At 43.7% G+C, this 26688-nt stretch overlaps 1 protein-coding gene across 1 annotated transcript; it reads right to left on the bottom strand.

Annotated features, from left to right (window-relative positions):
* Positions 1-15299: 15299 nt before the first annotated feature.
* On the bottom strand, positions 15300-24135 carry LOC306935818 (uncharacterized protein). Its single transcript, XM_079519045.1, has 15 exons — positions 24027-24135; positions 22706-22822; positions 22391-22489; positions 22212-22283; positions 22000-22119; positions 21754-21822; positions 21555-21602; positions 21371-21442; positions 16745-21147; positions 16407-16567; positions 16088-16248; positions 15854-15922; positions 15655-15702; positions 15471-15542; positions 15300-15312 (listed from the first exon to the last, which is right to left on the bottom strand). Exons 2-10 carry the CDS (start codon positions 22806-22808, stop codon positions 16556-16558), a joined length of 4998 nt encoding a protein of 1665 aa, XP_079375171.1. The 5' UTR covers positions 22809-22822; positions 24027-24135; the 3' UTR covers positions 15300-15312; positions 15471-15542; positions 15655-15702; positions 15854-15922; positions 16088-16248; positions 16407-16555.
* Between the last annotated feature and the right edge of the window lie 2553 nt (positions 24136-26688).

Below are 26688 nucleotides of genomic sequence, written 5' to 3'. Positions count from 1 at the left end.
CTGTGGGCAGTTCAGAAACCGTCTTCCAGTGACATCATCGATGGGGAATACAAGCTAATAAAAACTGCAGGCTTTCTAGTTCTGAAAAGTTGCAATGCGAGTTGTAAAACTGTTAAAAATATCAAAACCTCAACGTTCCAAGCATCCAAAAAGTGAAGGTTTTAACACACGCATACTCTGCAATTTGTGAAAGCTAGTCTTGTTTTGAGGACTTTAACATAGTAACAATGTGCCATAACTAAGTTTTTTGAACATTGTGGCATGCATCTCTTGTGAGCATTGTATTGTACCACTTCTCATTTAAATGATGACCGTTTGAGTTTATACTCACTTTGTAATAAAACAGCAAAATAAGCTTTTGTTTTATCTGTAAATTCAATCCACGGTTACATTAAAAGCAAAATAACCTGAATACACAGGTGAAAGGAGCTACTCCTTACTGACTGAACAAAATCCTCAGAGGATGAAGAAATTCAGGAGTTCTTTCATCCTAGCCGCCCGCCAGTGCTGCACTTTGTGAATGATAAAACACATTAATGTGCTTCAGATAGACGCTGCCACGATGCTCTCAGGAATTGTGTTTATCTCAGCAGGCGTGGACGGTCCCATGCTTTTTCACCTCCTCACATCATTGCCTATCATATTTCTTCGTTTCAAACCCTCTGCGGAAACTTTGATGTTAGGGAAAGCATAGCCTAAAAAGAGGCACTTGCTTCTCGGGATGTTTAAGGTGTGCCACTGGCAGAAAACTAATGAATGAGAATCTTTCCGTTGTAATACTTACAGTTGGGTGCCACCGATATTGTCCCTTATCATTTGACCCATTTAGGCCTGACCTCAAAATTTAAAAAAATCCTTCTAAATCCTCCAGTTGTCTGAAATAAATATTTTCACGATTTTTCAAAAATAGCAGACCTACAAGCTCGTAGCGCGCCACTCGGTGGCGCGCTATGAGCTTGTAGATCTGCTATTTTTCAATAGCTAAATTATAACATGTTTAAAACACCAAAAGGGATTCCCGCCCAAAATGGGTTAACTGTCCTTTTGTGCAGATCACGCAAACCTCAGCAAAAAGAAAAGGACAATATCGATGGCCTCCAACTGTATGCATCGTCTAACTTCAAGACCAAAGATCTTCCTCTGTAAAAAAAAGATTACAAAAAATAAAAGAGTAGGCCTACTTTATTTTGTTTCTTCACACATTTAACAGCAGTAAAACAAAACAAGAATTGATTAAATCAATGAATTACCAGCTGCATTAATATCATCTGCAGGGGTCCGCTATAACTGCCTCTGTGTCCGTTTCAGCTCAGTAGTTTAGGTAGGAACCAAGATTCTCTAAGGCGGAACTATTGTGTTCCGAGTCGTTCGTTTCTGCCCGGACATATTTGCGGTGCACATATAAATCAGCCAATGAGAAAACAGGCTGGACTAGGGGGCGGTAATGCAACTATTTGGAGGCCAACCGCCATAAAACCCCACAAAGAAGAAGCAGGCTGGACTAGAGGAATAAACAATTACTTGCACATATTCACAGTTTGGTCTAAAAACGAGCAACACAAGGTGGGAATAGGAGTTTATATACCAGAGTTCAATGTCACTATAGCAAAGAGGATACCAGATCACTTATCAGTATATACAGCAGAGGCTGCGGCAATCATCACTGGGTTACAATGGGTGGAGGTGGTCAGACCAGAGCGGGTGGTGCACAGACTCACTAGCGCTGTTGAAAAGCCTTCAGTCAGAAAAGTCAGTAAGTTAGAGAAGACCTAGTTACTGAAATTAACCATTACTTGTTAGGACTACACAGGTGGTCTGGATGGATGTTCAGTTTTGTTGGGTGACAGCACATAAGGGGTTGGCAGGGAACGAGAGGGCGGACAAGCTTGCCAAAAGGGCAACTCAGCAGGAGACTAGAAAAAGTGCCCTTCTGGGCACAGGTCTCCACCAGGAGGATAGGACTGTGTGAGATGTTTGGCAAAATGTTTAGGAGTAATATAAACATGTTTGCCTTTGATGGCAATTGGATGATTTGAGGCATTTTGTTCAAAAAATGTGTTTTGCAAAAATCAACCTGTTGGTGGCGCTATAACAGGCCAATGTGAAAAGGGTGGGATATATTCCTCAGCCTAGTAAGAAAATGTGTGAAAGATTTCACGTAAATTGCATGCTGCGTTCATGATTTGAGGCTTTTGTTCAAAACGGGGCAATCTTGCAAACTGTGAAAGCCAATTATAGCCAATTAGGATGGAATATGAAATATCGGACAGATCCGACTTGAGCACATGACCATAGAGATACTGTGTAACGATTTGTGAGATTTTTGGACAGAATCTGGAGGAGTAATATCAAAAAATGTGTTTTACAAAAGTCGGCCTCCTGGTGGCGCTATAAAAGGCAGATGCAGAAAATGCAGGTCAAAGGTTTGTCCTTGGCCTCTAGGGAGTGTGCATGCAACGTTTCACGCAGATGGGTGCAGTTTTAGGTAAAAAATGTGAAAAGCTGCCTCATGGTGGCGCTATAACAGGCCGTTCTGGAAATTGCGGGGCAGAGGTTCATCGTTGGCATCCAGGGAGTGTGTGTGCAAAGTTTGGCATCGACCGGGTTAACGGTACCGGAGATTAGCTGTTCACAGACGGACGGACGGACGGACACACACACACGGACGGAGTGCAAAACATACTCTCTCCCCATGCCTTCGGCCTGGTGGAGACAATAACAATACAAGTGTTGCTAGGAAAGGGTGAAGGGAAAGCAATGATCAAAAAGAAAGGGATGGAAATATGGCAGAGAAGGTGGGATGAAGACCAGAAAGGACGAGGGTATTACAAAATACAAAAAACAGTAACAGTATAATGAAAGGAATAGAAGGGAAGAAAGAATCATTACTTAGGCTTAGGGTGGGCCACACTGGGTTAAATAGTACACTTTTTACTATGGGTAAGGTAGAGAGCAATAAATGTGAAAATTGTGGGGAAACAGAAAATGTAGAGCACATTTTATTGAACTGTGACTGAGACTCCGCTTGCCATTTCATAGCAGCTGGTAAAAAACTAAGATATAACAATTAAGGTAGAACTGAGCAATCGTACATGTCAAGTTTGTCTAAGATAAATGGTAAATGGTACATTTATATAGCGCCTTGGCTTTACATATTGTGCATTACATTCACACACCGATGACAGAGAAACTAGAAAAAGTGCCATTCTGGGCACAGCTCTCCACCAGGAGGATAGGAGAGTGTGTTTGGCAAAATGTTTAGGAGTAATATAAACATGTTTTTGTGTTTGTTTTTTGTTTTGTGCAACAATTTTCTTCATTTTGTTGAGGAAATGCAGAGCCAGATCACTCATAGCATCTCTGACTAGTGACTCATAGGAATAGACTATGTGACAACCAGGTATAGTCTGGTGACCACCGGAGAGACGGGTGACAGCCGGAATGTAGACGGCCCCCCGGGAGCAGTATGGGTTAGTGCCCCAGCCTGCATCCTCCGTGAGGAGGAAGCCCTTCAATGAGGCCTTTAGGAGGGCCATTCGAGCCTCAAGTGGAGCCTGCAGTGCTACCGTTGCCCAGGTGGAGCCTGCAGAACCATTGCGGCTCAAGAATCCACCACTCCTGAATGTGTCTGGTCCTGGGAGTCTGGTACAACGCACAGGTCCTCGCTGTACTCCTGGTGAGAGCAGGAGTGGACCTGGTGAGACGTAGGAGGGGCCCGGACAGGAGGCAACCCACAGAGCCTAGTCCCTCCACATGCCAGAATTGTACCTCTCAGTTCCGGCATAGTAGTTCCGGAGTGGTTCCAACGGATTGTGTGGCCCTGGTCTTTCCCTAGTGGGTCTGGTCGAGGGTAGCTACTGGGACGTAAGTCGGGACTTGATCACCCCGGCTGGGTCACCTGAGTGAGGGGTATGATGTTCGCGAGACCCGAAACCCCGATGACCTTGGGATACATCACTGAGGATACGTCCCAGTTGCATCCATGCGATGTATTTTTGTTCTGAGGATAGAATTCTGGGAGCAGGACATTTGCAGCATTTTGTACAAAACGGGCCACTCCTGAAAACTTTGGAAGGCAATCTTAGCCAATCAGTGTAGAATCTGAGAAATCCAACAGACTCGTCGTGATCACATGACTATAGAGATCATGTGTACCGATTTGCGTGGGATTTGGATGAAATCTGTGCGACTAATATAAACAAATGTGTTTAGCAGAAATCGGCCTCATGGTGGTGCTATAACTGGGAGATGCAGGGATTTCTTTTGCCAAGGCCTCTAGGGAGTGCGCATATAAAGTTGTACACATATCGATGCAGTTATAGGTAAAACAGGAATTGCCCTGTTATAGCGCCACCGTGAGGCTGATTTGGAAAAAAATTGTGGCATGTCGTCCTCGGCCTAGTGGAAATGTACGTGTATAATTTCACGGAAATTGCACATTATGATTTGTGGCATTTTGTTCGAAACGGACGAATCATGCAACCATTGGAAGCCAATCTTAGCCAATCAGGATGGAATATGGGAAATGGTGCAGAGCCACGTTGATCACATGACTATGGAGATAGTGTATACCGAATTGTGTGATGTATGGATAAAATGTGTACGAGTAATGTACAGAAATGTGTTTTGCCTAAATCGGCCTCATGGTGGCGCTATAACAGGCCATTTGGGGCAGAGGTTTGTCTTTGGCATCCAGGGAGTGTGTGTGCAAAGTTTGGCATCGACCAGGTTAACGGTGCCAGAGATTAGCTGGTAACGGACGGACGGACGGACAGACGGACGGACAGACGGACGGACAGACACACAGGGAAGGACGGACGTGCAAAACATACTCTCTCCCATGCCCTCTCCTGGTGGATACAATCATGCAAGGCAACAACCAGCACATCGGGAACAATTAGGGGTTCAGTGTCTTACGGTGACCATCCGGCCACTCTACCCCTGACCCACCGCCGCCCGGAGATGTCAAAGTTTGTTCTCACGCTTTGAGGAGCATGGTTCGTACTTTGCACCCTCCTTTAGCATCTGTTTTCACTAGGATCCAAGTAGAGAGCCTGCGTGGGAACTCAAACATACTCCCCAAAGCTGTGCAGCTGTCAGACATGATGATGAGAGCAGAATCAGTCTGTCCTCACTCACCAAGTATACATGTATAATATATGAACTCATCATAGTCAAGGACACAAACTTTCATCTTCCATTCTGACTCAACATGGCACAAGTACAGGCACTGACAGGGCAGTGTAATGAGTCAATATCAATAAAACAGAGAAAACGTTCTATGAGCTATGATTGCAGGCAGAATCTTGATGAGTATATTTCCAGGGCTAAACCAGTTAAAGTTATATACAGTAAGATGCGTGCATGTTACAGAGTACAGTTCATGGCTATAAGCTACTGTACTTTAACCCATTCAATCCAGGAACGCATCTGTCATTTTAGATTTTAGATACAGTATGAGTGTATGTAATTGTTTGTCACTTTGTGCCGTACTAGACTATATATTTTTTAAAGGTGAAAATGTGAGAAAATCTTTGAATAATTATATAGACTAGTCCTTAGTACCCGTTCAAATATATGAACACCAAGAACAATTTCTTCAAATTAATTTATTTTCCTTTTTTGCACCAGATTGAGTTGGATATTTTTCTCCTGCAATAAAGAAGTTGAATCATAATGTCTAATAATCCGAATAATGGTGTAATGTGCAGCTGCATAAAGACATCATAAAAGGTGATCGTTCTAAGCAAACTTAACTCTGTCAAAATGAGATACAGTTTAACCACATTAAGCACATTTCATTATTTGGCTAATTTCAAAACATTTTGAAAAATTGTGAAATAAATTGAATTTTGCATGAACATGAACTGGTACCAGCTAGGTGCTCATGCTAGTCTTTGATGAGGCTTTTATTGGGTGACATCACACCACACAAACACCCTCTGTTTATGTGCACTCAGTCAAACTTCTTTTCAGTGACTGCTCATCTTTGATTGTAACAAAGATATGCAGACTATGCAAACCCACCAGGGTTTTCATGTTTAAGCTTAAAAAACACATCAACCACACAAAACATGGATTCTTTTATGGGGCCCCTGCCAACAAATATTTTCAAATGTACAGTAGAGATACTTAATCAAACCTCTACAAGTGCCAACTTGTGTGAGATTGGAGTTGATATTAATCCCCATGGAATCCACTGATCTGTTAATGAGAAAATGACAGAAATCCCAGCTTGACTAGTGCAAACCCCACTGGGTCTGAATATATTACAACTTATTTCACACTCACACATCCATATTGGCGTGTGCTGTGCAACAGATGCAGTCTCAACAGTGGAGATTAAAAAACTATTTGCAGAGTTTGCATTTTCCATATAGCCTTGATGGCATCATCTGGTAGATGAAGATCGTGAAGAAGGGAGAGTCAAATAGGGGTGAGTACTTTACTGTATACAAAATGCTGGCGATAGATAGACCTGTATTAATCCAGAGGGAAATGTAGCTGTCATAAGCACAGCGCCGCAGCAAGGATTAAACAAAGATACAGGCTGACTGCACTAGGCAGAGGCTGCCTGGGGTGCATTTTGGGGTCCCCAAGGGATGGCAATTGCCACCCCCTAGATTTAACCTCAAAAGTTTTGCATGCATAATATTTACTCCAGCATTTAGGTTCTTTTATGCACCGCATAGCTCCCAGAAAACTGCAGGTCTGCTGCCACTCTTATTTTAAAACAACCTTTCTGTTTGCCGCAGCTTTTGATCGAGTTACTTTTCTTTTTTTATGTTTATCTCTCTTCTGCACGGCAACTGTTATTTTTTGTACTTGTAAATATCATTGTATTGTATATTTGTGTCTCTCCTTTACTTGATGTTCTGTGTAGAAGTTGTAAAGCACACTGAATTGCCTTGCTGTTGAAATTTATACAAATACAACTGCCTTGCTACCTCAGAATATTTTAGCTTTTGTGGGGGAGGATTAATCAGATTTTAATCTGCATGCATCGCAACCCCCCCATACTGTACATGTGACATGTTATAGACACAAGTTTTCATTGCTGCAGCCATACGTTGTTTTTTTTTGCGGCTTTTCGCCTTTATTTTACATTTTTTTATAGGAGGGACAGACAGTAGGCTGACAGGAAATGGGGGAGAGAGATGGGGGAGTGACATGCAGTAAAGGCCGTTGGGATCAGGAGTCGAACCCGCGGCACACTGCCAGACTTGGACTACCGGCCAAGGTGCCTGGACCGCTGAGCCACGGCCCAGGCCGCTGCAGCCATACTTACTGCACATTGATTATATTCATTCGTCAATTTTAATGTGGCTATCAAACACAGTGACACACTGTAATGCTGTGTGAGGAGTGAAACAATAGATACAAAATACAAGTTAACACCCAAATATAGATTATAATTAGCATTTGAAGTATACAGCAAGACATGTTATTGAGAACAGGTACATTAGTTATTTGTATGCACATATAAAATAAAAGTGAATCTTAAATATTCACTTCACAATTTTTTGAGGTTTCATTTATCAGGTTGCAGTATAACTGGCTTAATGTGCACGCTCGCCTCAGGCAAGAAATGCTGAGACTTTATTTGTCATTTGTCATATTGGTGGACAGAAATTAATTTGTAGGAGGGCCTGGAAATGATTGGGTGAACACAATAGGTGCTCATACACAAGCCTGAACGAAAATGATTGTTTATTTAATCGATTATCATATTATTTGTACAATTAGAGCAGACAGTGCTACAGAAGATGGCCAGCAGCAATGTGCATGGCCTCTGCCACCTGCTAGCAGCATGGATGGAGGATCACTTTTCATTGAGTGTGTGTGCTGTAAATCCTGCTGAGATGCAGGTGAACGTACGCCATGTCTTAGTTAGTATGCTGTTGGCATCGATTATGTGCATGTGCGCAGTAAATCCTGTGGAGGAACAGGTGAATTTAATTAAAGTATTGTGCTGTTGGCTCATAGGCAAACCGCCACGGGGGGATCTCATACGACCAAGCCCAGGGGCCCATTCTCACATAAGCTGCACATGTTCGGGTTTATCCTCGATAAGTCTAGTTTCTCTAAGCAGGCGGCAGAGTTTACTCTGGCATGAGTGTAATGATTTCCGCAAGGGATGCACATTATATCGTTCATTGTGGCTGTATCATCTAATCATTACTTAAAAATGCATTTTACGTATCGAACCAATATAAAAAATAATCCAGACATTTTATCTATAAAATCCAGGTTTAATGTGAAACTGAAAAGTCCTTTTGTGATGACTGAAGGCAACAGAGTTAATCAGGGTTTCCGGGGAAGCTTCCATAAGGGTCAAGATTATGAATACAAATATAATACAAATACAAGCAAAGATTGAAAAATTTTAATCTTTACTACATTTGTTTATTTGTTTTTGTTTATTATGTGCTCAGTAGTGAAAGTAGTTACTTGGAAACAAAGGGTAATGTTCAGTCGGACTAATACATCAGGTTATTATTATCAGTGCATTGCTACTTAAAATAATTGACATTGTCCCCCAAAATTGACAGAAATTACAGAAATTCCAAACAAACAGTGAAATTAGCAGATCTAGTGTTGCATCGTGATGTGTTGTGAGCTTGTAGATCTGCTATTTTAACTGTATTTGAAACAGGGCTTACAACTGTACATTTTTGTTTCCTAGAAATGTAGCAGAGTAAAAATGTTGTCTTTGAAATGTAGTGGAGTGAAAGTCATGAGTATAAAACAAAAGAGAAAAGGAAGTCAACGTTTTGAACGCTCCCAAAAATATATATTCATTACCAAAACAGAAAAAAAAAACAATGTTTTGCCTCTGTGGCCTTCGTCAGGTCCTGACCACTATAAAACAAAAGAGCAAATACCGGTACACAGGTAAAGTATGGATACTTCAGTAGCAGTACTCAAGTACTCAATGTATTTACTGTTCACCACTGGTTATTGGATATGGGCTAAAATGTTAATATTGTGCACCTAGGCTCCAATTTCCTCATATTGCAGAGATGATGGCCTCTGGCGAATCTTAATTCTGTTGACTGTGGAAAATAGTGTCCCCAGGCCATGCTGCAGGTGGTGGCTGGCACTTAAACAATTCATTCAGGGAGAAATGTGTTTCAGAGGATGCCGACGGAACAACATATTGTCTTTTCCCACAACGTTCAATAAACACATTGTTAATAACAATAGCATAATAATTATTTACGATTATTTACGAATGGTAAACATAAATAAACATACAGTAGCCTATGGAAGATATGCTACAAGTAGCATTATTCTGCAAACTTTGAAATACAGAGGTGCGGTTTAGACTTTAGAGCATTGGTTCTCAAAGTACCTAAATTGGATTTTTGTTTTTTAAACATTAATATTTTCTTCTGGACGGGGTCCCTGGCAAAACACCTTGGGTGTCCGCTGCCAAATACATGTCAATGTTAGGGGCCTTGACATGAAAAAGTTTGACAGCCACTGGTTTAGAGGGCAGAGGTCAAGGCACACTCGTTCTCTAACTGTTGAGAACAGGTACATTACATACTGTAGTCTAACCTATAAGCCGAAATGTATCCACCTGAAACCCCCGTCTACAGTAACAATAAATAATAGTATAGTATAGAAATGATAATATATTATTAAGCTGACAGAAGAAAAACACTAGATTATCACCAACCTTTGAATGATACATTTCAATAAAATGTGGTTCTCTCACATTTTGGAAATAAATCAACAAACACTTGCATGGATTTTTGTGTCAAGGCTTTCTAAGAGTACAAAACTGTGCTGTGACTGATAGGCGGCTGAAAAGATACAGCATTTCCCAAGGGAGGAAGCCCTTGTTTACAACAACGATGGTCTCTCTCTCTCTCTCTCTCTCTCTCTCTCTCTCTGATTATTATTGTTGTTCAAAGAGGTTCATTGTCATCAGGGTTTTGCGAGTTTGATCACATCAGGACATCAAAGGGAGATGACGGGTCTCCGAACATTTTTGTGATTATGCATGCCTTCTCGGGGACACTAGCTTATTCTTATGGGACGGAGCGACTGAGTTGAGGAGCCCACTTGAGGCTATTTTCGTTTTTTCCTCTTTGGGATTGGTTTCCTCCTCATTTATTTCAAGCTATCTTGTTTCAAGCTGTGTCATTCTCTGCAATAGAGAATCCAAGTCAAACTTCTCACTCTGAAGTATGAAAAGTTACACAATGCACTTTTTGTATGCATGTTCTTGTTGGCAAGTGCACATCAATAATAAATTAGACGCCCGAACACTGTCAATCTGCCTAACCGGCTCATGGTGTTTTTCATTGGATTGCCTCAAGTCAAGACGCTATGATTTCATGATGCATGCCCCAATACGTCACTCATTTATTAATTCTGCCCAAACATTTGGACGGTTTCAACTCAATTTCAATTAGAAACTGAATTCAAACTTTAAAATATTCTGTTTGTTCATTGGGAACCTTAGGCTTCTATTATACAATTTTGTATTATATTTAGTAGGTTGTGAAATACAGTTTGTACTGTAAAAAGTGGCAGGACTTTGTTAGTTTTCTGTAAACATTTTCAAGGTTTGTTTCCTAAATACATTACATACATTTGTATGTGTATTATGTTGTACATGTAATCTTTGTTACAACTCATAAAAGCACTAATCATTGCTGTCAGCAACGTTGCGTTTTTCCATAACTTAATGCCCTACCTACTTGATCATACTACAACTACAGCATCACAAAAGTATCAGATATTCAAGCTTGAATATACGGCGCCGAGCTTGTGTGCTACTTTTCATGCTTTTGAATTTGAATCCTGAAAAGTAACAGTTTTGGACATATGAGGTTAACCACCCGACAGACAATATGGATTTTCTTTTGGTGCTTTGTAAAAACGAAACCTTTCAGAAATGCGCCATGACCTTTTCCATTTAACATCTGTTGTAACAACAAGGTCAAACTCTCAAAGTTGCCAATGTCTGTGTGTGACCCTCAGCTGTTCTAAAAATAAAGTTCTATAGCGTGTATAATATGTGAGATTTCAAACTCCATCTCAAGCTGACCTTGGTTAATATTATGGTTTACTCTAGAGGGAAAGAGAACACGGAGTTTTACAGGTCTGTGTTCATGCATTAAACATTAAAGCCCATAACAAAGCGTGAAACATACCAAAAAAGGAGAAAAAAATGGTAAAAATACAGGGTCAGAGTCAGCCCCTCACTCACATCACATATTATGGCTGCTTTATTGTTATAACTGGAAAAAGGAGAGCAACTCCTGCATTTATTTTAAAATATCGTTTTGATTCTTTAGTCTCCTCGGTCACACATCAAGGACAGCTGCCTCCTCATTCTTTTCCAAAACAAAAATAAATGAAAAACCACGCCCCCCTCACGTATTAGTCACCAGAAAAAAAGACGGGTGTTTTCTATGAATCTATCATGGTTAAAATGGAGTTTGAAGTTACAATGGGTTCGTATAGGGAGGGGTGGGACAGCTAAAATCAATATAAAATATGTAAATATTGAATCGAGCGACTTAAAAACTGCCTGGGGTGTTCACAAAAAGTTTTTTTGAAAGTGAAATATCCCTTTAATCCGTCTTTTGGATTATGTTCTAAATGTCGGAAAAGCTAGATTTCATTGGGACGCCCTTAAACGCAGAGCCTCGGTTTCGATGGGCGCTGATGGGAAGCTTGTTTTACAGCGCTGGTTACTACCGAACGACAACCTACCTCAAACCCGAACCTAACCATAACCGCAAGCACAGAGCAGCGCATCCCTCAACAACCTTAATCCGGTCGTTTTAACGGACCCCTCACCAACCTTAATCCGGTCGTTTTAACGGACCCCTCACTGACCTTAATCCGGTCGTTTTAACGGACCCCTCACCAACCTTAATCCGGTCGTTTTAACCTTAATCCGGTCGTTTTAACGGACTCCTCACCAACCTTAATCCTGTCGCCTGTAAAACAAGCGCCCGGGACCTCAGTGACCATCGACTCCCAGGCTCTGCGTAAAAGGTCATCCCAGATTTCATCAGCCGTTTCCTCATCAAATGGTAAGACTTATTAGGTTATTCTGTGTGTGGCGTTCATGTGATCAATATACAGTAGCCTACATTATTATAAATTAATGCCACAACACAATGGAGCAGGATTTGTACCCAGCGACATTAAAGCATGATAGTTCTTTTAATCATTATGTGAAACTTTGGCTGAGTGTCAATAATTCAGCTCTGAATGCAATTAGCCTACAAAATACAAACCGGTGGAATTTGCATCATGTCTATTATGCATAACATAAGCTACAAGCAATACATCGTTTGACAATTTTTTTCTTTTATATATGTGTGGTGACAAAATGTTGGCTACATACATATTTTATTTGAGGTTTGGGGACTATTAATTGATTCAGCATGAAGACTAAAGCATTGTAAATACATAGTGTATACACAAGCCTGGATCCCTGTAAGTCAGGCTCGGACTTGACTTGAGAATGGACGTAGTTTACGGCCAAAGTCACGGCCAAAAAAAAAAGATTAATTCCACACGTAACGTAGAAATGGTCGGAAATCACGGTACGCTCAGAATATGAATGTAAACTGAGTAGTGAATCTGGCCCACTGTTTGGTTAAAGGTTGCACCCCTAGTTGAGAAGAGACAATAAAGTTTATGTACAAAGTGGAGTCGGAGGACCTCCAGGGATTCTTGGAGGGTTCCAGGGGGTCCCCAGCAAAATGTGTTACCGTGGCTATTTATTTTCTTTGTTTATTCTCTTCTTGGGTTCCCTGGCACAAAACATCCTGAAAATGAATGAACTACTGATCCAAAATAGGATCAGCAAAGGATCCAAAATACAGAACAGAAAATAGAGACATGCAATGCTTCACAGAATGCTTTTGAGGACAGCTGTGTTTTCAGCAGACTCGCTCCACTGCTCCATCCGGGCAGTTCCTTGAGGACAAGTAAATTCAATTCTCATTGCGTTTTCTGAATAAATAAGTATACGAGTAAAGGATGGATTTAAAAAGGGGATGCACAAAATATCGCCCAGCAATTGTCATTGCCAACCAAGAATGCCCAAGTAATAATATATCCTCGCTGTTTTTATATACTTATGTAAATTAATGCCCTACATCATGCATGCACAAAACTAGTGAAAACTGCAAACTCACATGTCACATCGCAACATTTTTTATATTTTAACAATAAGGGACATACAAGGTTTGTAATATGTTTTCCTCCGTACGTTGACAGCTCAGAGCACAGCTTGAAATCCTGTTTGATTTGATTTTCTCATCTTTTTCAATCTATTCCTTACTCCACCAAAGCGAGATTTAATGCATATATAATTACAAGAATCGTTGTCTTTTCTTTCATGCTTCATACCTAAACAGATCAAATTTGTAACTGGCCTTGAATGGATTAATGAAAGTCATTGTCCCTTGCAAAGAAGCTTTAAATGTCATTAGGTACTCTGGCACTAATAACTATTCCCGCCTGGTCCGTGTCACCTGACCAAGAGTGCCGCTGCTCACTCCAGCATGGCGGGTCATTACAGAATTAATGTGTGTTTTGGCTGCCTGCGGACATCTCTAATCTGATACCTCACCACACGCAATATATTCATGGTGGACAGAGGGGAGCAAAAGCAGTATCCGTGCAGGGGATGGTGTTTCTTGCTCTACATTACTGCTACTGTGAGAGAGAACCAATAATAACCAGAGCCATTTACAGTAGACAAACTGCAACAACCAAGTGTGATTCTGCACAGCCATATAGACGCGTCAACACCGATTTCCTGCACTCGCCTGTTTCTTTGTCTGAAACGGATAACCACACATGAACAGGAAACATCTCACCACGGTGACCTTGTCACCCAAGAGACCCCGCAACAAGCCCACACATGCTGTTTTACTTTATGTGAGCCTTCAGTTACAGTAACACACGCTACATCAAAGTCAAAGGATACACTAGCAACGATGGAGTCAACGCTGGAGGTTCTTTTTATGTTGCTTCTTCTAACAAAAGGTGAGCCTCTCTCTGCAGCAGCATATGTTTTGATAACTCATCATCACTTGTGATTAACACCTGTTAGTATCATCATGAATTGTTTGTTTATACTTTGTATTGTTGTGTGTTGCACCGTTTGACCAGTTTGAGTGTTCACGGCTTAATGGACCACAATGGAAACAAGCCTTTAGCTTTTTTGTGTCTCATCCATTTGGCATTTCCGTCATCATACTACTGTAAGAAAATAAATACAATAAAATATTCAATCAAAACCACTTACTACCTACAGTATGTTGACCAGAGTCCTAGGGCTGGGTATTGCCTACAACCTCACGATCAGAGGCCTCGATACGATATATAAATACAAATGGAAATAAATGTTTGTATGTCACTAGAATTTCGCGGGCCTTCGGCCCGCTCATCCTAGCTCCCTGCGCGTCGCAAATCGGAGGAAGGAAATTGTGAGAGCAAAGGTAGACAAAGTCACAACATTTCAAAATGTAGTTCTCAGTGTATTTTTAATGGAGTCTGAGTGTTTTTTTAGGAAAGAATGTTAATGTTAACAGTGAATGTGTAGTAAAAGAAGCTGCAGTGCCATGAGGTTGCCCAGATTTGGCCAGTAGAGCCTGCAGAATGGGATCATCATCATCTTCAGTGATGTAGTTCAATCAGAAATGGGATTTGTGAGAATGCAACAGCCTATACATTGCAGAGGCTGTAGAATTGGGGAAACAGAGAAGGTAGGGATAAAGTATACATTGAGACATCTCCACCAGGTATGTTGTGAATGGAATGACAATGCTATGTCTATGTTTGATTATCAGTTATGTAGACTAATCAACAATGAGACTTGTAAGAATGCAACAGCCTTACGTTGATGGGGATGGTTTGGGGAAGACGCAGTTGTCGTGGAAAGGCCAACTTAGCAAAGGAACAATTGTATTTGGCAGCTGATCCAGAGGAGGGCGTGGAGGAGTGGGGTGATGTGGAAGGGGTGTTTGTGTTTCTGGTTCCAGAGATTGTCATGGTTGAGCCTGCAGAAAAGGAGACACAGATAAGGGATGAATCAACCACACAATGTGACATGTCCACCACAGATCATGTGAAAGGTAGTGATATTTCTGGAAAGTGTTAATCAATGTTACTTCCTTTTGTGTGGCTGCAAGTTTGCACAGCAGCAGTTTGTTGTTGAGGGTTCTGAGGAAAAACAGTTTGGTGCCATTGCAGAGTCCGTCTTTGGGGCTGATGTTGCGCAGTAGCATCAAGGGCATTCCTGGCTTGAGGGTGATGAGGTGCCTGGGAAATCCATTGGGGCAGAGGGTGTTGAGGTATTCCACGTTGAACCGCATTCTGTCTTGATAGTTCTCCAGGGTGTATGTGTAGTGGGACAATGTGATAGTTGTATTAGAGTTATTGAGGTGAAAGTGTAGATGTGAGTGTAGTGCGTTGGTTACCTGTGGTTTCTGCTGTGGCCATTGGCTGTGTTGTAGCCATCATGTGCTGCTGTTTGTCCAGGTTATGCTGAGCTGAGAAATTAAGATGGGAGTGTATGTGACTATATATTCAGTACATGTAGGTATAACATACACACATATGCGTAATGCATTGAGGCAGAGGGCAACATATCTGAGGCCTTACCTCTGGTCCGTCTCACTCTGTCACGTGTTTGCTCCCGCCTGCGCTGACCTGGGTATGGATGTCAGTAGTGTGTGTAGACACAGAGGTACAAAATGTTATCGACATGTTATGCAGAGATATGTAGATAGATGTCTCTATACAGTGTGTCAGGATGCTCGGTACCAAGCAGTAAGGTTATCTGAATAACAGAAGTCAGTACCTCTGGCCTCAGCCACGTCCAATGAAGGTGTGTTGGCCATTTGTGGAGGAGTGCTGCCCTGGTGTTGAGCTGTGAAGTGATGTGTAGAGAGTTATAGAGCACAGGGTGTGAGTGTAGTGTACACAATTAATGTAGGTTATGTGATGAAGATACTGCAGTATCTGTGGAGAAAGAAACAGCAGTGTATTGCATTGTGCAATGTGCTGTGCAAAGTGTAGTTTTGAGCAAGTGTACCTGGTACATGTTGTGCTGCAGCTGCTGGAACCAAGCGTTGTGTTGGGGCTGTTGGCGTGTGAGTGGCATGGGAGGGTCCATGTAGTAGTTCAGCTGCTTGATGCATGCATTTGCGTGTAGCTGTTGGCGATGGATGTTTTGCAGACTATACATTGCAGAGGCTGCAGAATTGGGGAAACAGAGAAGGTAGGGATAAAGTATACATTGAGACATCTCCACCAGGTATGTTGTGAATGGAATGACAATGCTATGTTTATGTTTGATTATCAGTTATGTAGACTAATCAACAATGAGACTTGTAAGAATGCAACAGCCTTACGTTGATGGGGATGGTTTGGGGAAGACGCAGTTGTCGTGGAAAGGCCAACTTAGCAAAGGAACAATTGTATTTGGCAGCTGATCCAGAGGAGGGCGTGGAGGAGTGGGGTGATGTGGAAGGGGTGTTTGTGTTTCTGGTTCCAGAGATTGTCATGGTTGAGCCTGCAGAAAAGGAGACACAGATAAGGGATGAATCAACCACACAATGTGACATGTCCACCACAGATCATGTGAAAGGTAGTGATATTTCTGGAAAGTGTTAATCAGTGTTAGCAGCAGTTATGTATTATTCAGAAATGACATATGTAGAAATGACATGTAGCAATGCAACAGCCTTACCTCAATGGGGATTGTAGGGCCAGGAAGAACAGCGCGAAGCAAGTCTCGAAAAACCACATTGGCAGTATGATGTTCCGGCTGTCCTTCTTTCTGCTTTATGGCATAGGTGAGAGCTTCTGGGTTACCTGTCCTTGAGCTGGCAACATAAAGCTGTCCGTGACTGAAGACAGGGGACGAAAGCCAGACCCCCACTCTTGTAAGTGTCTGGCCTTGGGATTTATTGATGGTGGTGGCAAAAGCGGTGCGGACTGGAAACTGTCGTCTGGCCCACTCAAAGTAGGAATGTCTAGGATCAGGAATGAACTTGATTCGAGGGATCAGGACTTCCTTTTGTGTGGCTGCAAGTTTGCACAGCAGCAGTTTGTTGTTGAGGGTTCTCAGGAAAAACAGTTTGGTGCCATTGCAGAGTCCGTCTTTGGGGCTGATGTTGCGCAGTAGCATCAAGGGCATTCCTGGCTTGAGGGTGATGAGGTGCCTGGGAAATCCATTGGGGCAGAGGGTGTTGAGGTATTCCACGTTAAACCGCATTCTGTCTTGGTAGTTCTCCAGGGTGTCAGCACTGCTCAGGTTGGTTGACAGACCTGGTACCCAGGTCTCCATTAGGTCGTTGATGGCGTCCACGTCCTTGTTGGTAGGGGCAAGTACTGATCGGCCATCCAGCCAGCCGGTAGTAGTGAAGTTGTTGGACATATCTGGAAATATAGTTTGGCAAAACATCTTCATGGAGCACTCCTCCGCTGTGTGGTCATTGTCTGTGTTGCTTTGAATGTGGAAATACCGGTCATCTGGGATGAAGATGAAGTCGTTTGCATCGTTGGCTGTACCATCACCAATGCGGAGTGTCCATTGGTCAAAGGCCTTCAGGTCTTGGTTTTCACTGGCCCTGACTCGCATGTTCTCTGTGAGGCTGGAGACTTGGAAGTGTTGCCAGAGGCCTGAGTTATTGAGGCAGCTGTTGACAATTTGGGCAGGATTAGCCCCTTGAACCACTGGAAGACACTGGCGGAAGTCGCCGGCCAAGATGATGATTTTCCCACCAAATGGACAGTCTGGCTTGTTCATCAGGTCTTTCAGAGTGTAGTCAAGTCCCTCTAGCAAGAAGCGGTGCAGCATGGTTGCCTCATCAATGAGCAGGAGGCGTGCCCGTCGCACCAGCTTGGCTAGGCTGCTTTGAGCTGTGATGTGGAAGGGTGTGTGTTCTGTTGGGTGGAGAGGTGCTTTCATCCGCGAATGGAATGTTCTGCCTAGGTGTAGGAGTTGTGCAGCAATGCCAGTAGTTGCCATGGCAAGGGCAATACAGCCACCAGGTTCCAGACTGCGCACAGCGTCCAGTAGTGCATTGAGTAGGAAGGTCTTACCACAACCGCCACGTGCTGATATGAAGAGTTGTAAGTTGGCCTGTTGCTGGACTGCCGTCATGACAGTGTCGTAAATCTGTTGTTGTGCAGCAGTGAATTGTGGAATTGTTGCCTGTACATTGGCTTTCAGCTGGGCCACATCATAGTCCAGCTCCTCACGGATAAGAGGCTCTTCGATGTTGACCAGCCCATGGACAGTGGCCTTTTCCTCATCTGTCATTTTTTCCAGGAGGAAGTCTTGGAGGTCATGTTCATGTGACTGGAGGCGGACTTGCAGATCCAGTCTCACCATGGTTTTGAGTTGCTGGTCAGTGAAGGTCGTTGCACTCTGCTGTGCTCTCCGCTTGAAGTCATCTGTCCAGTCTGGCCAGAAGTCGTTAAACAGGCTTGCAGGGTTCGCTGGTTGGCAGAAGATGAGGATGATGACGAATAGGGCACGAATCTGGGGGCAGAGGTGAGTGGCAGCAGCCTCAGTAAGGACAGTGGACCACTCTTGGTCATCATCCAACAGGCCAAGCTCCCTGCACACTGCCTGGTAGGTGTCAAGGCGGCTGCCATTGACTGAGTAGAGGTCCTCAAAACTTGTTTTCCCTTTGGAGTGGTCATTGTGGAGGAGCAGTCTCAGGTAGAACACATCTCCAGCTAGGCGGCTGATGGTGTGGACACGGCCAACGGAGAAAGCGTTGTTTTTTCTGAGTTGCCACTTGTTGTTTGTGTAGGTGTATTTGTGAGGCATGTCAACATAGCGCTGCATGGTCATAGGGTTGTAATCTGGACCTTTGGCTGTCTTCTGTTGAGCATTCAGTTTGAAGAAAGCAGTCAACTCTGTCTGTCTGCCCTGCTCCACCACATTCTCCTCATCACCCTCGGCGAAAACGACGTATTGCTCGTGTTCCAGATGCAAGCGGAGGACTTGAACAGGAGGCTTGTTGGCGGATATGGGGAATGCGAAGAGTTTCCAGCAGGCCTCACTTGAGCCAACAGAACGCATGTCTTCATAGTCCCTAATCTCATCACGGGCAGCCTGGGCGCCCTCAACTTCAACACAAACCATTGCACGGTCCGGCCCCTTGGTCACATATTTGTAGAGATATTTGGCCGCAAGTGCAGAGATGCATACTTCTACGTTGATGTGGCAGTTGTATCGGAGGCTGAGGTAGGGGTTGTAGGGCACTACCCAACTGTTGTTGATGTGGTTCCCATTTTTTTGTGCAGTTCGGCCACCATTATCTGGAGAGCGACGGCGGTAGATAGGATAACTTGTTTCGTCACCAACTGTTGTTCTGGGCTGGAAGGGTTTGGGGAAGTTCTTCTTGCAGGCTTTGCAGTTGGAGCCGGCTTTCTTCTCCATGCAGGGATTGTTGGGATGCTCTTGTCCACAGGGACCGTGGATCATGTTAGCAAGTACAATGTCCCACAGTGGCTGGCGCCTTGCTTTTTCTTGGGCAGAGATCCCATTTTCATGCGGGTCAGGGGGAAGTTCTGCACAGACAATTTGGTCCACTTGGGCTGGTGTCTTGGGTTTGTCCTGCTCTGCTAGAATGAGGAGGATGTGCGAGTGAGGCAAGCCGCGTTTTTGAAATTCTATGACCCAGAGGTGGGCAATGGCTAGGCCAAAGATGTGTCTTTTGATGAGGTCATCCATGATCTGATCTTTCTTTAGTTTGAATACCCGGGCCACCAGGTCAGGTCGGTCTTGGGGTGTCTGGCCAGGGGTGAGGGCAGCTACGATCTCTGGCCAGTGAGGATTGCAGGTGACCGTGATGAAAAGGTCTGGCTTTCGCATGTGGCGGACTATGGCCATAGCGTCCTGGAACTTGCTGTGGTACCAGCGTGGACTGCCATGGAAAGAGCTAGCAAGGATGACTCTACCCACAGCATGTTCCTGCTCATTGTGGTGGACAGAGTGAGATGGAGCACTCCGTTCCCGTCTACGCACAGCCACAACCTGTTGTAGTTGTTTGAAGCTGTCAGCCCGTAATGTCTTCTGGTTATGGCGCTGCCAAGTCAGCCTCTGGTTCTCGCATGTTATCCAGGCATTGAGGATCCATTCTTGGAACAGTCTGCCTGCCTGGAAAAGGTAGTCGCTCGCAGTGTGACGACTGTTCATGTGATAGGCAAAGAACTCACGGGCTGTGAGCCTTTTTTCATCACCCACATGCTTGAGAGCACAGTGCCAGCCAGATGTCCCTTCAATGAAGAGGAGGGTGAAGTGGAGGGGCATGGCTTTGGGATGGCGGTCAGATATGATTTTCAGACCTCCACCACGTAAGTGGATGACCAGATCATGTGCCTGTTCGTTGGTGACAATGCAAAGTTCTTGGAGATTGGAGGGGGCATTGTAAACACCGGAATGTCCTCCCTGTGGCCTGGCTGCAGCACTTATGACAATAGTGCCTCGCTGTAGTTGTTCTTCTGGGGTTTCAAGGATTTGCTTGAAATCTTGGACAAATATATTGTGCAGGTGAATAACTTGCTGCACAGTGTGCAGCAGCTGCGCCATTGTGTCCTTGTCAGCAGTGGATGTTCTGGCGGGGAGTGTCATGTTTGCAAATCTGGTGGTGTTTTCCAGACTTGGGTCGAGGACATAAAGTTGGGCAAACACAGCAACAGCACCAGGTTCTGGTTGGAGTGGCCCGATGCGCTGGATTACCTTTCCTTGGAAAATGACAGTGGGAGTGAAGCGTGTGAATGTTTTCTCTTTGACCGCAATACTGGAGAGGCAGACAGCGTTGTTGATGACACGGCTGTGTTTCCGAAACAGTTTTGCCTGAGGGGTATCGTCAAACCACAGATCATTGATGGCCTGTGGGGGCCTAGGGAAGGCTGGTAGGCAAACCTTTCCATTCAAGCAGCAGATACTGGAGGTCTCGTTTTTGAATGTGAATGCGTGACAGTGGTCACACACACAGTTGAGCTGGCCAATACTCTGTGGTGTGTCGGAGAGTTGGTTGATAGTTAGTTGGCCGCTGAGAATCTGCGCAGTGCAAGTTGCAATTTTGGCAGCAACTTGTGATTGTCGTCTTGCTGGCTGATGGGAACTGCCTGTGAAGGTAAATGGAAAGTATGGTGTGAAGTTAATTTCATGAGAGTCATGCAATAAGTAGATTGTGGTCAGTATGTGAATGTGATGTTTTTGTTGAGGCAGGCAATGGAAATGTGTGGAGGCATTAAATTGAACTGTGTGTATGTGTAGTGGGACAATGTGATAGTTGTATTAAGAGTTATTGAGGTGAAAGTGTAGATGTGAGTGTAGTGCGTTGGTTACCTGTGGTTTCTGCTGTGGCCATTGGCTGTGTTGTAGCCATCATGTGCTGCTGTTTGTCCAGGTTATGCTGAGCTGAGAAATTAAGATGGGAGTGTATGTGACTATATATTCAGTACATGTAGGTATAACATACACACATATGCGTAATGCATTGCGGCAGAGGGCAACATATCTGAGGCCTTACCTCTGGTCCGTCTCATTCTGTCACGTGTTTGCTCCCGCCTGCGCTGAACTGGGTATGGATGTCAGTAGTGTGTGTAGACACAGAGGTACAAAATGTTATCGACATGTTATGCAGAGATATGTAGATAGATGTCTCTATACAGTGTGTCAGGATGCTCGGTACCAAGCAGTAAGGTTATGTGAATAACAGAAGTCAGTACCTCTGGCCTCAGCCACGTCCAATGAAGGTGTGTTGGCCATTTGTGGAGGAGTGCTGCCCTGGTGTTGAGCTGTGAAGTGATGTGTAGAGAGATAGTATGAGTTAAGTAGAGCACAGGGTGTGAGTGTAGTGTACACAATTAATGTAGGTTATGTGATGAAGATACTGCAGTATCTGTGGAGAAAGAAACAGCAGTGTATTGCATTGTGCAATGTGCTGTGCAAAGTGTAGTTTTGAGCAAGTTTACCTGGTACATGTTGTGCTGCAGCTGCTGGAACCAAGCGTTGTGTTGGGGCTGTTGGCGTGTGAGTGGCGTGGGAGGGTCCATGTAGTAGTTCAGCTGCTTGATGCATGCATTTGCGTGTAGCTGTTGGCGATGGATGTTTTGCACAGTATGTGAGTGTAGTGGACACAATGCAGTAGGGGTAAATTTGAGTGCAACATATGTGAATGCATTACCTCTGGTGTCATGCAGGTGCAAAGTAGGGGTGTGGAGCAGTCGTGGTGTAGTCGCGTCATCAAGGCGTTCTGCTGTGAAGTGAGACAATCATCATCAAGTTGTGCTGCTATGACATGGTGCTGTGTGATGGGTCCCTGCCGCCACACAGTAAATAGAAAGGTGTCAGTGTACTGGGTACCTGTGGGCTGGGTGTCTTCCAATGAGCGGGTGTGTGTGTGGCCACGTAGAGTGTCGCGAGCAGGGTTGTGGTGGAAGTTTGGATCCTCATTGCGTTGTTCTGTGGAGTGTGATTGGACAGCATGCATGAGTTAGTGTAAACTGGTCACGTGTGGGAAACTGGTTACGTGTGGTACGATGTTAGTAAATGGTGGTCCACACACAGTGAAGGAGTACGTGTGTGCACAGTGTGCACAGACGCACACATGTATTGTGCAGTGCAAGTGTTTGTGGAAGGTTGTTAGAGCACATGTACCTTGTGCGGATGGTGCTGTACCTTGTGCGGATGGTGCGTGGTGTTGTCTGGCAGCTGTGTGCAAGCGTATTTGGGTGGCGTTTGCCGTTCGGTATCCAAGGGATGATGTGCGTTTCTTCGGCATGGCTTTGTATGTAGCTGAAGTGGTTGAAAGAAGTGTTTTATGCATTGACGACAAATTATGAAATTATAGTTATGGTATGAGGCAAATAATGGCATTTTTGGCAACAGCGGAATTGTTAGCAGCCCTCATTTTCAGCATTGACAACATGAAGACAGAATTGGGTGGCAATAGCTGTTGTACATGAGACATGGCGGCGTGTTATTATGCTTGTAATGATGCTAGTGTTATTATTAATATTGTTATTGTCATGCTATTTGTAAGAGCATAATTGGCAACAGCCCAATTGTTAGCAGCCTGTATTGTTAGCAGGCGTTATTTTCAGCATTGCCAACATAAATGGAGAATTGTGTGGCAATAGCTGTTGTACATGAGACATGGCATTATCAGCTGTTGATGCTGTTGATGCATCAACAGAATCATAACGTGGCTCTGATTCAGGAAGCTTATCTGCTTTTTTTTGTTTGTTTTTAACGTCGTATAAAAGCATATAAGTATGCGGACGTCTCTGAGGTTTATAACAAACCAAACCGTTTGAAATTCGGTTGTAAATTGAGCAAGTTATGGTCATTTAAGAGTACATCATAGACACAATGTTATGTGGGCCGAGGTAAGATGGCCGCCACGTAACGACGTCGCTCTTTTTTTTTTTTTTTAAGGTCGTATAAAAGCATATAAGTATGCGGACGTCTCTGAGGTTTATAACAAACCAAACCGTTTGAAATTCGGTTGTAAATTGAGCAAGTTATGGTCATTTAAGAGTACATCATAGACACAATGTTATGTGGGCCGAGGTAAGATGGGCGCCACGTAACGACGTCGCTCTTTGTTTGTTTTTTTAACGTCGTATAAAAGCATATAAGTATGCGGACGTCTCTGAGGTTTATAACAAACCAAACCGTTTGAAATTCGGTTGTAAATTGAGCAAGTTATGGTCATTTAAGAGTACATCATAGACCCAATGTTATGTGGGCCGAGGTAAGATGGGCGCCACGTAACGACGTCGCTCTCCATTGTTTAACAGCGCGGGTGAGCTATGTAGAGTTGATATATATCTATATCTATGGTTATGATGCTATTAATAATAGCATTAGCAGCTGTTTATGTAGTTGTTATGCTATTAATAATAGCATTAGCAGCTGTGTTTCAGTATCGACACACGTAGCAAGCACACACAATACACACACACGCGCACGCACCCTTAAATTGTAGTTAACTTACCTGTAATGGTGGAAAGAGGCGTAGTGGTCGTGTCCAAGTGAGTAGTGAAAGTGCTGTGAAGAAGGGTGTCGTGGTCGAGGGGGACAGCGATACGCAATTCAATGCAATGCGAGAGTCCGTCCCGCGCGCAATTGTCGTCTTTTCATGAATTAAACTGTGTATGTAATCGCGCCGATCTCCAGCCAAGTTAGAATCAGTGTGTGTGAGGGTGTGTGTGTGCGCTCGCGGTGTGTGTGTGTGTGTAACTTGTGGCGGTCCAACCGGATGTGAAATCCGTAACCAAAGCTGTCGGGGGTCACGTGGTTGGCTGTGAGCAAATGGGAGAGGGAATGTAGTGTTGCCAGCAGGGCTCGACGCTTAGCATTTTTCCAAGTAGCACGTGTGCGACTAAGTTGAAAAATCTAGTAGCACACAAATTATTTTAGGAGCACGATGAAAAGTTATCAAATAATGTGTTTATCCTATATACAGCTGTAGTCCCCACACGTCTCAATATCTTGACAATGAAAGGAGAAATTAGGTCAAAATTCCGCTAAATATGACGTAAATTAAACATCAAAACGCCATTGACATTGAAAGGACAATGTATGTCATATGTAAACGAGCAAATCAGCTAACCAATCACAAGCAACAGACATTCTGATTGGCCAATATGAGATGATTCATGATGATGTATGATGATAAGAGCACCCCTCACTTCACACAGGTGTGATTTTTCTTTAATACAGTGATATGAGGTAGGGGGCGGGCAATATGAAAAGTCTTTCAGAAATGATCACAATATTGATATTCATCTGGATTTGTTTGTTTTTATATCATCTATATAATCAATTTGTTTTTATGCTGATAGTCTATTAGTTTTTTATGCAAATAGATAGAGGGATAGATGGATAGATAGATGGATAATCAATTAATTTTATGTTGCTCATGTATGGATGGATGGACAGACAGACTTTCTATCCGTTTTTATCCTGCTGTTCTATCGTGTGAGATTCGGTGCAGGGCGCAGGCTACTCCATGGTGAATTAGTATTGTAACATTCTCCTCGTCTTTGACTGCTTCAGTTCAGACCATCGTATATATATCTTTGCCTTTTTTCCGTCGCTCGTTATGCAGGCTACTGACTAATATGTACCCAGCCAAGTCGGTCATTCGTATTATCATTTGCGCTGCGCACACGATTTTGTAAGCGAGGTGCTGAGCGATGGTTGTTTTGGTAGAATCCGTGCACACGTGCACTCTTTGCGTGCACGGCCGCACGCTGTTTCACCCACGTTTGGTTAAAAGTTATCGAGTGATGTTTGAACATTAAACTTTCCAAATAACTTTAGTATTCAACGTGTCGGGGTCCTAGCAACTCCTTCTGTGCTATCCTGCTGCGTTCGCTGCTGACAGGGAAGAGAAGTACTGAGCAGCAACACATGGAGGGGCGGGGCGGTGGGAGCAAAAGGGACAGATCTTCAAATGAACGCCGCATTGAGTCTCGACACGTTGTTAGCTTGTAGATCTGTTCTTTTTGGCGAACGACACCGCCGTACTATATAAATATAAATGTAGGTATAGAACCGCGACTATAGACTGTGCACTTGCTGTAGAGCCTTGTCTTTATCACGATTGAACGGTCAAATTCTGTAGTCGCACGGGTGCTACAAAGTGAATTTGACAACTCGCACGGTGATATTTTAACTCGCAAATGCGAGTACCTAGTCGCACTGTCGAGCCCTGGTTGCCAGGTCCTTTGCCAGTTCCGCGTATTGTAAGCGAGTGGTAGTGTGTGTAAGTAGCGTGTTGAATGGCATTGTTGTGTGCTTGTTTTCATAGACGTGGCAACAAATTAGTAAGAGTAGGCAATGGGAAAAAAGGATGCAGTGTTGCCAGGTCCGCGAGTTTTAAGCGTGTTGTAGTGTGTGTGAGGAGCGTGTTGTTTTCTGGGCTTGTTTGCATAGACCTGGCAACAGTGGGCCGTGTGTGAGTGGGGGGGTGTCGGTGCTTGTGGCGTGTTTGTGTTTATTATTGATATTGATGTTGTTTGTGAGTGTGGACGGGAGGCGGCTCTAGTGGCAGTGCAATGACAGTTTTGACGCGGGTGTTGTTGAGTGTGGCCGTGCGGCGCGACATGAGGAGATAGCCGTGGATCGACGCGGAGGGTAAGGCTGTGTCGTGTTAGTGTGTTGTTGCAGTGTGTGTTGCAGCGTGTTGCAGCGTGTCAGTGACGTAGTAGCTGGTGACTTTATTTTCCTACTTGGGCACACCTTCTCAAATGTATAATAGATAATTGTCGGGCAAAAACTGATGCCGATTTAAAAGAAATAATGGTAGCTTCGGTATGGATACGATTTTTAGGGTCCCCCCAGGCTCTATACTAGGTCCACTACCCTCTGCACCTAATCTGTTCACCTCAGAATAGGGACGCTAGGGTGCATGTGGTTTTTGTCATGCGATGGTGTCTCACTGCGGAAATAGCCCATGCACAATCTGCTTTTCTTTAGCTTTTTGTTTTGAACATGTTTGAACATGTTTGCCTACAGTATATTTTGATCCCCAAAATAGGGGCCACATGTAGGAAAAAGGAAATGATTAATTTATTCATGATTTTTCTTTTCTTCCTTTAGTTACATCATGTATGACCGGGCCTATGGAAGTGACCAGCGGCGTTGGTGAA

This window comes from Electrona antarctica (genome assembly GCF_951216825.1).
Source record: "Electrona antarctica genome assembly, chromosome: 13".
Classification (NCBI taxonomy): Eukaryota; Metazoa; Chordata; class Actinopteri; order Myctophiformes; family Myctophidae; genus Electrona; species Electrona antarctica.
The sequence above is the reverse complement of the archived record's forward strand: the minus strand, read 5'-3'. Positions and strand labels throughout refer to the sequence as shown.